The 14665-nt window shown below is 52.0% G+C and overlaps 1 protein-coding gene across 1 annotated transcript in view; it reads left to right on the forward strand.

The window, feature by feature from the left end:
* Positions 1-14665, forward strand: part of LPIN1 (lipin 1) — a 71786-nt gene that overhangs the window by 23464 nt on the left and 33657 nt on the right. The window contains exons 4-7 of the mRNA XM_027855624.1: positions 783-1090; positions 8307-8414; positions 10684-10813; positions 12781-13219. Of these exons, the coding sequence (XP_027711425.1) occupies positions 783-1090; positions 8307-8414; positions 10684-10813; positions 12781-13219 (985 nt within the window). The remainder of the gene's footprint in view (positions 1-782; positions 1091-8306; positions 8415-10683; positions 10814-12780; positions 13220-14665) is intronic.

Consider the following 14665-nt stretch of genomic DNA (forward strand, 5'->3'; position numbering starts at 1 on the left):
CAGAGCAGGGTGGAATAGGGGGTACAGAGCGGGGTGGAGTAGAGGGGTGCAGAGCAGGGTGGAGTAGAGGGGTATGGAGAGGGGTGGAATAGAGGGGTACGGAGAGGGGTGGAAAGGGAGCTTGGTTTGGAGTTAGATGACCCGGGTTCAAATCTTCCCCCTGTTAACTTTATTGTGATGTGGCCTTAAGCAATTCAAATCTCCCTCCCTGGGCCTTAGTTTCCTCATCTGTAAAATAAAGGTGTGGGGATAGATGGCCTCCTTCTAGCGCTTACTCAGTAAATACTTTGATCTTAAGGTGATCTAAGTATTGAGAACCCATTTTCTTTTCAATTTTATAAATATTTCAATTTACAAATTTATTATGTTTTATGAATATTTCAAGGGAAAACTGAGGGTTTTCCTCTCTTTCAAATTAGCTGTTTCTCATTGAACATCCCAAGTTAAAAAAAAATCGCAGGTTCTGACCCTATGTCTACCCAATAAATGCAGTGAGGTGTCCTGTCTACACACTCTCAGGACTGTTGGGTTCTCAGTCCATAGTGGCCTTTGATAAAATTTTGCTGCTATTCTTTTCCTGGGCCAGCATTGTCCAACCACATTGGGAAGCCCGGGATTCCTGAATGGGTTCAAATCCCACCCCTATCCCCTGCCCTTGCTACCTTTGTGACCAAGGGTGAGTGACTCCCATCCTTAGGGCGAAGGAGTCCGGTGAGGCCCCTCCAGGCCCTGATCCTAGCAGAGGATGTTTCCCCCGTCCATCCTGCCTTCCTCTCCTGCAGGAGGTGATTCCCTCGCACCTGGCGACGTCCCCCATCTTGTCGGAGGGCTCCACGCACATGGAGACCCAGCTCAAGCGCAACGCCCTGGAGCGGGGCAGAAACCTGGAACCCTGCAGCTCTGCGCAGGCGCAGGCGGTGAACGAGATGCTGTCCACAGGCGTGTCTGGGAAGAAGAGGAGGAAGAGAAGGAGAAAGTGTCAGCTGGACAACCTCAAACGAGACGACAGCGTCCACACTTCGGAAGAGGAGGACCTGTTTCCCATCGAGATGAGCTCCGATGAGGACTTGGAGCCATTAGATACTGCTAGGTAAGTAATAGTCGGAGTGAGGGTGACTGAGCGTGTTCTTGGCGGAATTAGACAAGAGCAGCACCGAGCCCTGACTTCTCCTCTGATAACAATGGGGGGTGAGGGGCTTGATCCTCAAGCTGGAAGCGGTGTGGACTGTTAATCGTTCAACAAGTGCTTTCTGTGGGAGGTGGCGTGCAGTTATCCGTCTCTGGCCGGCCTTGCCGTCGGAAAGACCTGAGCTCGAGTCCCTGCCCCTGACGCAATTGGCTATGTGATCCTGGTCGGTTCTGCCCCTTAATATCACAGACAGCTCTCCAGGACTGTGAAGAGCAGAGCAGAAGCCGTCTCTTCTGGTTAAGGAATTCCTCGCTGAGAGATGCTGTTAAATCATGAGTCTGGTCCAGAAACGCGTAATGGCTTGTATTTATGGAGCCCTTTAAAGGGATTTACGTATGTTATCCCAAGTCCCTGTGAAGTAGGGACTCTTATCATTCCCATTTTATGTATGAGAAAGCCGAGGCTGAGAAGGATGGTTAGAGGGCGAACTTGAGCTTGGGTCTTCCTGACTCCAAGTTCTGCATTTTGTCCTTTCTTCACAACAACCTTATGGAGTCGCCTTTGCCGGTGGTGTTTCACAGACGAGGAAACAGGCTCAGGGCGGTCCCATGGTGGCTTCGGTGTCAGACCGGGCCTCGGTCCGTCTGAGACTGCTGAAATCCTCGTGGCCCGCGTCACGCCTTTGTTTCTCCTTTTCTGTTTCTGAGACAAAGGACAAAGAGGCTTTCAGGATTTGTGTGTGTTTGGTTGGTGCCGGGCCCTGTTTCCATAAAACAGATGAATGGTCCTTGGTGGAGTCCAGAGAGACTCCACGGGCCTGGGGCGGGTCGCCTTCCTGCTGTGTGGTGAGGACGGGTCCACCTGCGGTGGGTGGACAAGGACGTGCCCACTCTTTGGCAGGCTGAGGCCTGGGCAGCGCCAAACGGGCCTGGACCGGCATGATTCAGAGCGGATTCTTTCACCCACGTGGCGTCGATTTCTTCTGCTGCAGCCCTGGTTAGCCTGGGTGGGTCTGGGATAAGAGGCTGGCGTCTCAAGGATATTTGGCACGTCTGTGGTAAGAGTGTGGAGACTTGTCTCCACATTGATGAGAGACAGAATTCTGGCCACGTGGCGATGTCTTTCCGGGTATGCAGTAGGTGTTCAGTGTTTGCAGCCTGTGGTGATATGTCTCGTGGTGACAGTGTGTCCCTGCCTAATTTACATTGGTCACTAAGCCCAGGCTCCCGAAGGTTAAGCCTCTGGTAATTTTCGGGGATGATGACCCAGTCCTGCCCACCGACATTTCCATAAGCAAACCCTCACATGCTGCCCTTTATTTCACACTTCTTTGTTATCAGAGTTCACATGGATGCTGCCCACAGAGGCCATTTGATGACGATAATGTGCTTCCATGTCTTTAAACTCCTTAAATTTACAAAATGCTTCCCTCTTGACACTGGGGGGAGGTGTCATGTTATCTGTTTTTCCCATTTTAAAGATGAGGAAACTGAGGCTGGGAGAGAAGAAACAGCTTGCCAGTGGTTTTCTGATTCCCGGCTGCCTCTGTAACTCAAATTTCCCCCTCACTCAGGTTTACAAAGCACTTTCTATTCATTTTGTACTTGTTGGACCCAAAAGGTAGCATGGAGAAGCCCGGGGCAGGAAGGAGGGCAGAGGCCTGGGTTCAAGACCCGCATCTTTCACAAGCAGCATTGTGAGTTTGGACAAGTTACTTTTCTCAGAGTTTTAGTTTTTTCTTCATCTGCTAAAGAGGAGGCTGATGGTTTCTCAGGCCCCTCCTGCCTCTCAATCTCATAGGAATTCTTTCCCTTCTTTGGATTTTCTCCCTCTGGAGTAGACAGGGCCCCATCTAGGAAGCTGAAAAGGTGTGATCACTGGTGAGATCTCACGTCACCAGCATGGAGCAACAGAGTTTCCCATAAAGCCTTGTTCTTTTGAGAAACAAATTTTTGTTGATGTCTCATGTTTGTGCATGACCACAATTTTCCCTTGTATGCTAGAGAGCCATCCCGCGTAACAGAATTTATGAGAAAGGTTGGAATGGGACATTGTGTGGGACGGAAAGAGTCCTTATGGCGAGGAAGAAATGCTCAGGTGTTTGCATACATGGAGAGTTTTAAAAAATGGTCATTACGGAAATGACGGTCATTCTAATTGCTGTTCAAATACACCAGAAAAGCTGCCCCTTCCAGTTTTCGGTCACGTGTGCCCTCTCTGGCTCTGTGTGACTCCCTCCTCCCTCGTGCCTGGGACTGGCCTGCCCTGTGGTCTCAGGAAGAAGACGATGGTGGATGACCGGCAAAGTGGGTGACCCTCTCTGGCGCCCAGGGCTTGAGGTCTGCTCTCCCTCCACCGACGTTGCCCATGTCGATCCACACCTCACTTAGTGTAATTCCCATCGGTCACCAGATTGAGAGCCCGGCGGGGCTGTGGGGTCCATGCAGTCTCTTCATTCCGTCTGCAGATTGGGAGACTGAGACCAGATGGAGCGTGCGGGAGAGAATCTTTCTTAAAAAGTCTCCTGAGAATCTGTTTGAAGAGGTTAAGTGATTTTCTCAGTCACAGAATCGCGGCCTTTCCAGGCTGTAAGGGACCTCAGTGTGACCCAGCCCTAACCTGACCAAGAATTCACTCCAGCACACACCTGAGAAGTGGGCTTTGGGCCTTTTCTTGAAAGACCTCTAGGGACGGAGAACTCACTACTTCCTTGGGCAGCCCATTCAGAGACTCCTGGATCTGGAGCTGGGAGGGACCTTAGGGGCCATTCAGCCCAACCCCCTTCTTGCCACAGATGAGGAAACTGAGGCCCAGGACATGCCCAAAGTCACACAGGTAGTAGTAGTCATCATCCAAAGCAGGATTTGGGGAGCAGAGCCTGGATTTGAACCATAGGCCTCATTCATGGGTCTCCTTGGGGCTGCCCGTCCCTTACACCTCACTGTCCTCAGGGGACGAGCAACCTTCTTCTCCAGCCTTCTTCTCCGGTCCTGCACGGACGGGTGGATCCATCCCTTCATTTTTCATGCCTCACATTCAGGAAATGGATGTTTAAAAAAAGGAGTCCCCACAACAACAACAATAGAAATAATCTTTTGGTGCTCCTATGAGTGGACTTTATTATTTTTAAGAAATTTTCAGAACACTTATTCGTGACGGACCTGCATTTAGAGACGAAGTACCTCAGAAAAACCCTTCTCCCATCGCCACTTTCCCGCAGTCGCCATGTTACGCTAATTCAGATCAAGAGTGGTTGCCTGACCAGAGGTAACATGTTGCTGGAGTCTTTCTTGACCTTCTCCAGGGAGCCCATGAATCTCTGGGGCCTCGGCAGGCGCAGGGGGATGGCTGCCGCCCTTTCCTCTCAAGGTCTCCGCCATTTTGAATCTTCCAAAGTGAATCTCTTTGGGCATTGACCAGCCCGCTCCTGCTTCCAGCAGCTCCTGCTGCCTCTCCTTGTTGGAAGGCGCAGGGATGCCGAACTTCTTCCTGGCACTAAGGTCCCCTACAAAGTCTGAGAGGAGTAAATGGGGAGATGAGATGGGCACCTCAGGGCCTTTAAGGAAGAAGAAAAGGAGGTGGGGCTAAACAGAGGCCACCTCTCCAGGCTTCCATAGAAGCCTGAGGCTCCTTCATTTATTATTTACTAGGCAGTCGGGGTTAAGTGACTTGCCTAAGGTCACACAGCTAGTAAGTGTCTAGTGTCTGAGGCAGGCTTTGAATTCAGGTCCTCCTGGCTCCAGGGCCTAGTAGCCCCCTACCCCCTTGTGCATGTGTTAGCTCACAAAAACTGTGATACGGGTGCTCTCGCAGCCCTATTTTACAGGAGAGGAAACAGGCTCAGAGATGTCAGGTGAACAGGCCACTTAGGACTTGGTTTCCTCAGTCTTTATCTCATCTAGTCCGTCTTGTTCTCTAACAAAGAAGGAAACCGAGGCTAGAAGAGAAAGTGGTTTGCCCCAGTATTCAGAGGTGGTTGTTAGCACCTGGGCCTCTGGCTCCCCAGCTGGGGTCCTTCCCGCCATGTTGTGCTGCCTCCCTGGTTTAAACCAGCCTTTCTCTGTTTGCAAAAGTTCGAACTTATGCTTAGTTGGCCTCATACAGATGGGCAGCAATGTCCCTTCCAATGGGCTGTGGCTGCCTTGGGTGATATGAGAGTGATGACCTGTCCAGCCCATGCTGCTGCTGGGCCATCAGGGTGGTGTCCAGCCAGGTGGCTGTGAGTAAAAGCTGGTGATCCCAACGGGCCATTCGTCCCTGATGGACCAGCCCCTGGCCTTTGCACATGGCTTTGAGACCCCTTCTGCCCAGGTCTGGGCAGGCTAGGTGTATTGGGAGGGAGAAATGACAAAGTGGATAGAGCTGGAGGCCTGAAATCAGGAAATTCCTGAGGTCAAATCTTATCTTGCACCCTCGTGACCCTGGGCAAGTCACTTAACCCCTGTCTGCCTTGGTTTCCTCATCTGTAAAATGGAGATACTACTAGCACCCACTTTCCTAGGGTGTTGTGAGGATACGGTGAGATGGTATTTGTAAAGTACTTTGTAAACCTTAAAGTTCTGTATAGATGGTTGTAGTAGTAGTAGTAGTAGTAGTACTAGTAGTAGTAGTAGTAGCAGTAGTAGTAGTAGTAGTAGTAGTTGTTTGTGAAATGTTTTGAAGTCATTTCATTTTGGAGACTAGACCTTTTACTTTGTCCATACTGGAAGCTCCCTCCAGCGACGAAGACGGCTCAGCGTTCTACAGCTTATGGTCTTCAAGAGTTGCCTGGGACGTGAGAGGTTCAGCTCCTGCCCTGGGGTCACACAGCAGGGATGGGTCAGCCATGGGAACGGAATCCAGGTCTCGCTGGCTCAGAGGCCCCCTCCATGCACTGAACTTTCCTGCCTCTCATGGAAATGATTTCCAACTTTAAGATGTTTTCATGTCCTAGGATAATTTTGATGTTTCATCAGGGAATCCAGAGCTAGAAGCAGAGGAGGAAACTGAGGCCCACATTGGCTAAATGACTGGTCAGTGACACAGGTCGCCAGCATCACATAGGGGATTTGAACCCAGGTCCTCTTAATTCCAAACCCATTGTCCTTTCAACTGTACCGTGCTTTAAAACTGGTTTTAGAAAAGCTGTTTTGAAAACGACATGTCCTCCTCAACATGCCTTGCCCCTTTTCCACAAAAACTGGAATGCACGCAGCAGATTCTGTGGATTAGGCAGCGACCAAAGGAAGTTAGAGACGAAGGCTCAGTGTGTGGGAGCTCTTTCCCTGATGTCCCTCTTGATGCCTCTCCAGAGTGCAGGGAAGCCCTGGCTTCTGGTGGTCATCGCCAAGCCTGAGAGGCTGTGAGCATAGCCCAGCAACAGAGGGGGCACACATTCAGCTGCCTTCACCAGAGGATTTACCACATTCATTTAAGAAAAGGTCCCCAAATTCTCAAGAAGCGTAGAGAGCACCTCTGATTTGTATCAGTCTGGTGCCTGCAGGACAAAAACCACAGAATCTCTGACTTGTTTACTTTGGCCAATAGAGAACATGCCCATTCCTGAAATCGTGCACTATCTCTTTAAAGAAAGGTCTGTTGGACCCAGCAAAACTGAGTATAATCCTTCAGGGTAAAAAATGGTCATTCAATGAAATAGGGGATTTTCAAGCATTCCTGAGGAAAAGACCAGAGCTGAATAGAAAATTTGACCTTCAAATACAAGACTCAAGTGAAACATGGAAGAGGTAAACAGGAAAGAGAAAGCATAACAGACTTATTAAGGTTGAACTGTTTACATTCCTGCATGGAAAGACGATATTTGTAACTCATGAGTCCTTTGTCAGCATTAGGGTAGTGGGAGGGAAAAAAATTATATGTATGTATAGATAGATAGAGGGCACAGGGTGAGTTGAAGATGAAGGGGGGTGATATCTGGAAAATAAAATTAAGGGGCGAGAGAGGATTATACTGGGAGAAGGAGAAAGGGAGAAGTGGAATGAGGTAAAATATCTCACATGAAACAGACAAGAAAAGGCTTTTACAGTGGAGGGGAAATGGGGGAAGGTGAGAGAGAATGAGTGAATCTTATTCTCATAGGATTTAGCTTAAGGAGGGAATAACATACACAATGGGTTACAGAAATCTATCTTACCCTATAGGAAAATGAGGGGGGATGGGGACAAGAGAGCAGGGGTTTGATAGAGGGGAGGGCAGATTGGGGGAGGGGATAATCAAAAGCAAACACTTCTGAGGAAGGACAGGGTCAAAAGAGAGAATAGAATAAATGGAGGGTGGGATAGGATGAAGGGAAATATACTTAGTTTTTCACAACAGGATTACTATGGAACGGTTTTGCATGACTATACATCTATAACCTGTACTGAGATGCTTGCCTTTTCAATGAAGGTGGGTGGGGAGGGAGAAGGGGAGAAAATTTGTAACCCGAAGTTTTAAAAACACTTGTTAAAAATTAAAAAAAAAAAAAAAAGTAAGGTCCATTGGCCCCATCAGTCATGCCATCATTGGGGCGTGTTGCTTTGTTTCCTCGTTTTGTAGAAGTCATCAATGAAATGGACCCTTTGCGTGTGAAGTGAAGCTCCAGGCTAGTCCCTGTGGTTGATTTTCTCGCCTACCCCCTGCCCCCAGGGCCAGATGCCCAGAGAGCTTGATCTTCTTAAACCCTCTGCTCCAGAAAACTCTCAGACCTAACCAAGAAGTATGGCTTCATTTCCGTGACTATTGACACCACATACCTACTTCTGGAGGCAGATGCCTCGGGGGCTTGACCCTCTTAGATGATCTGCTCCTAGAGTAGGGGTTCCTAACCTTTTTTGGCCTTTGGCCATCAGGTGAAGCCTATGGACTCCTTAGAATAGTGTCTTTAAATTCATGAAGTAAAATATGTAGGATTACAAAAGGAGCGAATGATATCGAATAGTTATCAAAATTTTTAAAAATTGTTCACGGGTCCAGGTTAAGAAGCCTTGCTCTAGAACGTAGAGAATGAGCAGATCGCACATAAGAACTGTCGCTTCATCTCGGTGGCTGCAGACATCATATTCCCCTCCGTGTGTCGGATGCCTCGGCAACTCGGTGCCTGGAGAGTGCCCGCGTCACCAACTCGAGTTACCTACCGCTTCGTTTCACTGACGCTCGACTTTGCTTTCTTTCTTTCCCCATATCTGGTGGGATCCAGTAAGCCGGTAGATTGCAAAAGGATGTCCCCTCGTCTTACGGTTGTGGCGGAAGGAGGCCTTTCTAGCTCTTGCCCTCCACCATCTTCCCATTTCCAGTCTTCGGAAAGGTAAAGGCTGTGTTTTCTCTAATTGGGGGCCTGGCTTGATAGGACAGAGGGATGGTGTGCAGATTTCTAATTCCAAGTCTAATTCCGTGTCTAACCTTACTTAACTCGGTGTCTGGTTTTGGGACCTAACTTAATATAATAAATTAATGGCATGCAGATTTGGTCTAATGTTAATTTTTAGCCCAAACAAATCTGATCAACTTACAAAGACACCGCTAGCCAGCTCCCATTTTTATCTTAAGTAGCCTTAGAGGATGTGGATTGTAGAGCCCTAGCTAGAGATACTGACTTGCATTTCATAGTTTGTCCTTTGCAAGCAGCTTTGTGAGGAAGATAGGGAGAGGATTATTATTCCCATTTCACAGAGGAGAAACTGAGGCCAGGAGGGTCACAGACTCGCAGAATCTTAGAGTTGACCAGCAGGAATCTTCCCTCTCCATCCCTCACAAACACTCCCCTCTCCTGGGCTCCCCTTCCCCTGCCCCGAGCTCATTCCACTTTGGGACCATGACAGTTCTGACGGCCAGATTAATTTTGCCCACTTAATGCCCCTCCCACCTTCACAGCCCCCCACCTGCTGGAGCCAAGTAGGACAAGGGACATCGAGCTACTTTCCCGCCGTCACCCAGCTAGTGAGCGTGGGAGGCAAGATTCCAGCCCAGCCCTCCCTCTCCAAATCCAGTGCTCGCTCTTCTCAGTCGATTAATATTCATTTATTAAGCACCTGCTGTGTGCCAGGCACCGTGCTGGGGATAAGATAAGAGGCAAAAGCAGTTGGTGCCCTCAGGGAGCTTCCAGTCCGATGCAGGGGATGGCAGGTGCTAGAATGAAGAGCGGTGGGGGAGGGCTTGCTTTTACACTTCGAATTACCTCCACCCCGTGGGGCTGGCCTTGAGAAGCGGATGGCAGATCGAAGCGGGCTGCCCTGGGAGGTAGTGAGGGACACATCACTGCTGGGGTGTCAGCCCAGTGCTAAGAGGGACTTCCTGTTTCCTGTCTGCCCCTGTGAAGTCCCTTCCACGTCAGAGTTTCTCCCACTCTCTGGGCTTGACTGTCCCTGAGGAGACTCTGATTGTCCTAAAGTTTATGGAGGAGAGGCACCATCTGCACTGGTTCTGCTTCTGTAGGTCTCAGGGATTGAGAGGAATTGGAACTCGGAACCTGGCAGTCAGGCCTGCAGTTTGGCAGAAAAGAAGCGTTGATTGAATATTCAGAGGCGGCTCGGAGAGAGCTCCAGACTCAAGTCTGAAGGAGCCGAGTTAGACTCTTACTAGCGGTGTGACCCTTGGCCTCCCTGAGCCTCAGTTTTCTCATCTATAAAATGGGCATAATTGTGGCCCCTACTTCCCAGGGAGGGATGAGAATCGAAGGAGATAGTAATTATAAAGTGTTCTGTAAAACTTAAAGTGCTACATAGATGTGAGCTATTATTACTGTTGTTGTTGTTATGAATTTCACAATTCCAAAAGAATTTAGTCAGCTTAATTAAAACTATTAAATGGTATCAAAATGACCGGTTTTTATTACATTTTATTACAATTTTGGCCTGCTTGAGTAAGGGTGTTTATGCCTTTCCAGGGCCTCCCTGGCTTGGTTCTACGGGGAGCCTGGAGGGAGCACAGAGTGAGGGAGTCTGGGTAGAGGTGGGTGCAGGGTCTGGGGGCGTCCCCCACAGTGGGCTCTCCTCCTCCCCTTGTGCTTCTTCCTCCTTCATTTCTCGTGGGCATCCTTCGGTCCCAGTCCCCCTCTCACATTCGCAGGGAGTGGGGAGCGGGGGTTGGGATTTTGTGAGGCCGGGGCAATACCACAGAGCAGGCCCAGGGCAGGTGGCATGAAGTAAAGCCCCAGGTGCAGCGGGCAGGGAGGGGCGGGCATCCGTAAGGAGAGGACAGAACGACTTCTGAACCAAAGCAGGGTGGGACGGCTGGGGAACGACACCGCCCCCTGGTTGCATCCTCCATTAAGGTTAGCTTCAAATTAGAAGCTGAGCTCTTCTTTCTATGCTGCTGGATTACTGGAAGCGCTGTTGGGGGCATCCTCTAAAGTAATCACCCAACCCCTCCCTCCAAAGTTTGGTGCCCTGGGACAAAGGCCCGAGCGTCCCGCCCTAGTTATGGCTCTGAATGTCACCATGCTGCCTAGGGAGGCAGCAGCCTGAGTGCGTTTACTGGGCGGTGGCAGGAGGGATCTGGGCCAGACCAGCTCATGCCTTTCTTTTGATTGACTGGTTTTTCATTTGGGCTTCATTTGTCCCTCATCTTCTCCCCAGTCCTTCAGGTTCTCGCCCTGCAACACCTAAAAGTGATTCAGAACTGGTCAGCAAGTCCCTGGAGAGGGGATTGCAGAAGAGTAACCCGGAGATGCTGTGGCTGTGGGGAGAGCTGCCCCAGGCTGCCAAGGTGGGTCCTGGGGCATGCTCCGCGAGGGCCCGGATGGGGCATGGCAGCGGCAGCGGAGGGCTCGGCTTCCCAGCCCCTCCCCTAGGCCTCCTTTTCAGAGCGGGCAGAGGGCGCCCAGGAGCTGTGACTTACTCAGACAGCATTGGGAGGGGTCCCTGCTTGGGAAAGTGGCACCATCCTGAGCCCGCGTGAGGAAGGCGCTGGCTCTGAGTTCCTCTCCTGGCCTGGGCTGTGACCTCCCAGGCTTTTACAGATGGGGAAACTGAGGCTCAGAGAGGGGAGGGGAACCGCCTGGGCTCCCCCAGCCAGAAGAGTCAGGTCTCTTGGCCCGGGGCAGATGGAAGATGATCACAAAGGTCCCTTCCAGCTGAGAATCCTGGCAGTCTTTCCCTTTAGCCTGAATCTGTGACTTCCTGGATTAGTAAACTCGCCATCTTAGTGCAGAATGGCCGCTGAGCCGCAGGGTCTGAGGCAGGTCTTGAACTCAGTGTTTCCCGAATTCCAGGCTGAATGGTGCAGTGGATAGAGCACTGGGCCTGGAGTCATGAAGACCTGAGTTCAAATCCAACCTCAGACACTCACTAGCTGTGTGACCCTGGGCCAGTCACTGACCCTCTGTCTGCCTCAGCTTCTTCATCTATAAAATGGGCACCTGCCTCCCAGGGTGGTTGTGAAGATCAGAGGAGATGATATTTGTAAAAAGTGCTTAGCACATACAGTAGGTGCTTACTAAATGCTTGTTTCCTCCTCTCCTTGCAAGGACAGTCCCCCATTCGTGAAGCTGCACTACTTTTTCAAACTTTTCCCAAGTAATGAAAGGCTGTCTGGCAGAAAGGAGAATCTGGCCTTGAAGCCAGAGAGACCACGTGGGCTGTGTGACCCTGGAGAAGGTGCTCACCCTCTCTGTGCTCTGGGCACCTCTCTGAGACCATAAGCTGCCGAGAGTGCTGACCTGTCCTGGTAGAGGGGTTTCCCCGCCTAGAGTCCCTGCCCTTGTGTTTGCATCCTACTGGATCTTGCCTCTTGAAAGCACTACAGAGAAAGCAGAGCAGGGTCACACCTAGGGTGGGCCAACAGAGCTTTGTCCCAGGGCACCAGAAATGGAGTGAGCCCCCACAGACTTCTAGCAGCCAAAGGAGCAACTGAGCCTGATGTCTCGGAGACGAGAACAAAGCGTAAACACGGGGAGCTCCCGGACGATGGGTTTCTGAAGCTCCTTCCCAGATGGGCTTGGTTCTTTGACCCGAGGGAGCTCGTTAGGTCAGAGTTATTGTTGAGGGACCCATCTTGTGCCACCTACCCCCAGCGTAAAGTGACTAATTACACTCTCTGCCGTGGATAAGGAAGCAGCCCGTAAACATTTATGAAGCACCTACTGTGTGCCAGGTACTGTGCTAAGCTGAAGATACAAAGATTCCTGCCCCCCCCCCCCCCCAAACCAGTCCCTGCTCTCCAGGAGTCTGAAAGGGGGAGGTGCCACGTGGTCTGAAGACCTAAGTTTGCCTCCTTGCTTTGCCTTGTCCTCCCTGAGTGATGCTGGCCGGGGCGTCAATTCTGCCTGAGCCTCAGTTTCCCCGTTTGCACTTTGGAGCTAAGAGTCCTTGTCTTACAGACTCTGGGGGTGGTTCTCCTGAGGAAAGCCAGCAGTCTACAATGCTCCAGGAGTGGCCTGTCAGTCACTCGTGACCATAGGCTACCCAAGACTGTAGATGGTAGGGGACCCAAGAGGAAAATGAGACTGGGAGAGCCTTCAGAGGTCAAGTCTGGCCCATTTGTTTTAGAGATGGGGAGACTGAGGCAAAGCGAGATGGCACGCCTAGACCTGGGCCGCCAGCTCGGAAGTGTGGGAGGTGGGATTGGAACCCACGGCCTCTCGGTTCCGGGTGACTGGGTCCCCGATGGCGGCTCTGTGTGACCTTTGCCTGTTTGTGGTAATGCTCACTCTTCCCCTCTCCTGGCCCGTCTAGACCACATCTCTGCACAGGATGAAAGACTCAGTCAACAGGAGCTTTTCAGACAAGATGCTTTTCCGGGTTATTAAGAGTGAATCTTCAGAGACTTGTAGCGACCTCTCTCCCTCGCCTTTGGGGGGCCACAGTGAGATCCTGATCCCGCCAGACGAGGGCAAGGCTCTGCCCAAGGGGTCATTCACGGGGGAACAAAATCCGGAGGTCTTGGGCGCCACTGCCGCTGTGGCCACGACCGCCATGACCACGAATGCCACGGCCCCCACCACTGCCATGGCCCCCACGGCGGCCACAGCAGCCACGGAAGCCGCAGCCACAGCAGCCACGGAAGCCATGGCCACAGCAGCCCCGCCGTTGCCCGCCATCGAGGAGTCCAAACAACCCCAGCCCAACTCCAGCCTCCAGGGGAGTAAGATGGATTCTCCATCCAGGAAAAGAGGTGAGGGATTGGCACCCGCTACTACCTCCAGGGGAGACTAAGGCAGTGCGTGGACCGCAGGGCAGCTGAGTCCCTTAGTAGGAGGGTAGAGTAGGTGGGATTAAATGACTCCCATCACCTGCAAAGCAGGGGAAGGATGGAGCGTCTCAGATGGATCCTGGGCCATCCTTGGTTAAGGAGCGGCGAGCAAACAGCTCCCCCTAGTGGTGGCAGGCATCCTTGCCCTCCTCGACTGGCCTGGTGCCCTGCCAGGTGCTAGCAATGCCGTGATGATCCAGCCCAGGGGCTGCCCTCCAGGGGCTTACAGTCCAGCAGGGAGCTGAAAAGCTAAGCCCAGGGAGGGGTCTGGAAGGAGAGAGGGTGCCCCCGTGCCAGGCGGGGCCGGAGAGGCCAAGGCGCTGGATGGCGGAGGGGGCTGAATAGTCCCTGGTTCTCTCTGACGATCAGTCTCTGCAGCTGGCAAATGGGAAGTGGGCAGCAGGAAGGCTGCCTGGAGGCGGAGGAGGGCCTCACTGTCCCTTTCTCCTTTGGGGGCGTATCTGGCTCCCGGCCAGAGCGGACCTTTGCCGGTGTGCACCCTGCGGTCCCTTGGTGCCGCTTCCTGGGAGGGCACATTCCTGGATCCGGGGCAGGGGACTCAGTCGTTGAGGAAGCTGAGGCCCGGGGTAGGGACACGACTTGCCCATGGTCACATGTCTTCAGCCATGAGGGTGGGATTTGAACCCGGGTCCTCTGACCCCAGAACCACAATCTTGTTGGGACGGGTCTTCTCCCAACTGTCTCCCATCAGATCCCTGTGTATGGTCACTGTGGCAATAATAATGGCTGGCGCTATAACGTTTACAAAGCGCTTCGCATGTGCTAACCCATTTGACTTTGAGACAACTCTGGGAGTCGTTATGCCCATTTTGCAGATGGGAAAGAGAGAGATGGGTTGACTTGTCCAGGGTCACAGCACTAGTGAGGCAGGATTGGGCTTTCTCGCTGCCGTGCCCCCGGTGCCTGAGATGACCTCTACATCTATGGATCTTTGATCCTAAGAGCTTCTCCTGTGTGAGGGCAGAACCCCAAGCTGTCCTGGCCTCAGGAAGCCTACATTCTGTGGGGGAGTACGGCGCACTCCCAGATTGGTCCCTCACCCCCACCTTGAAAACACCTGATGGGGGAGCTCCCTCTGTCAGGCAGAGAGCAGCGCCCGTCCCCGCCCCAGCGCCCACCTGCTGGCTCCCCAGCCCTTCCACACCACCTTGGCAGGGTCCAGCACCAGATCCGTGGCTTCTGGCATGGCTCACACAACCCCTTCTCAGCTTGGCCCGGGAACTGGCACGGCCCGTGACACGCCAGTGTGCCAGTGAACACCTTCCTTTTACAGATGGAGAAACTGAGGCCCAGCGAGGGTGCACTGGGATCAGACACCTGGAGGGAACGCAGAGGCTGGATCCCCCC

Source organism: Vombatus ursinus, unplaced genomic scaffold (assembly GCF_900497805.2).
Source record: "Vombatus ursinus unplaced genomic scaffold, bare-nosed wombat genome assembly UNPS02010980.1, whole genome shotgun sequence".
Classification (NCBI taxonomy): domain Eukaryota; kingdom Metazoa; phylum Chordata; class Mammalia; order Diprotodontia; family Vombatidae; genus Vombatus; species Vombatus ursinus.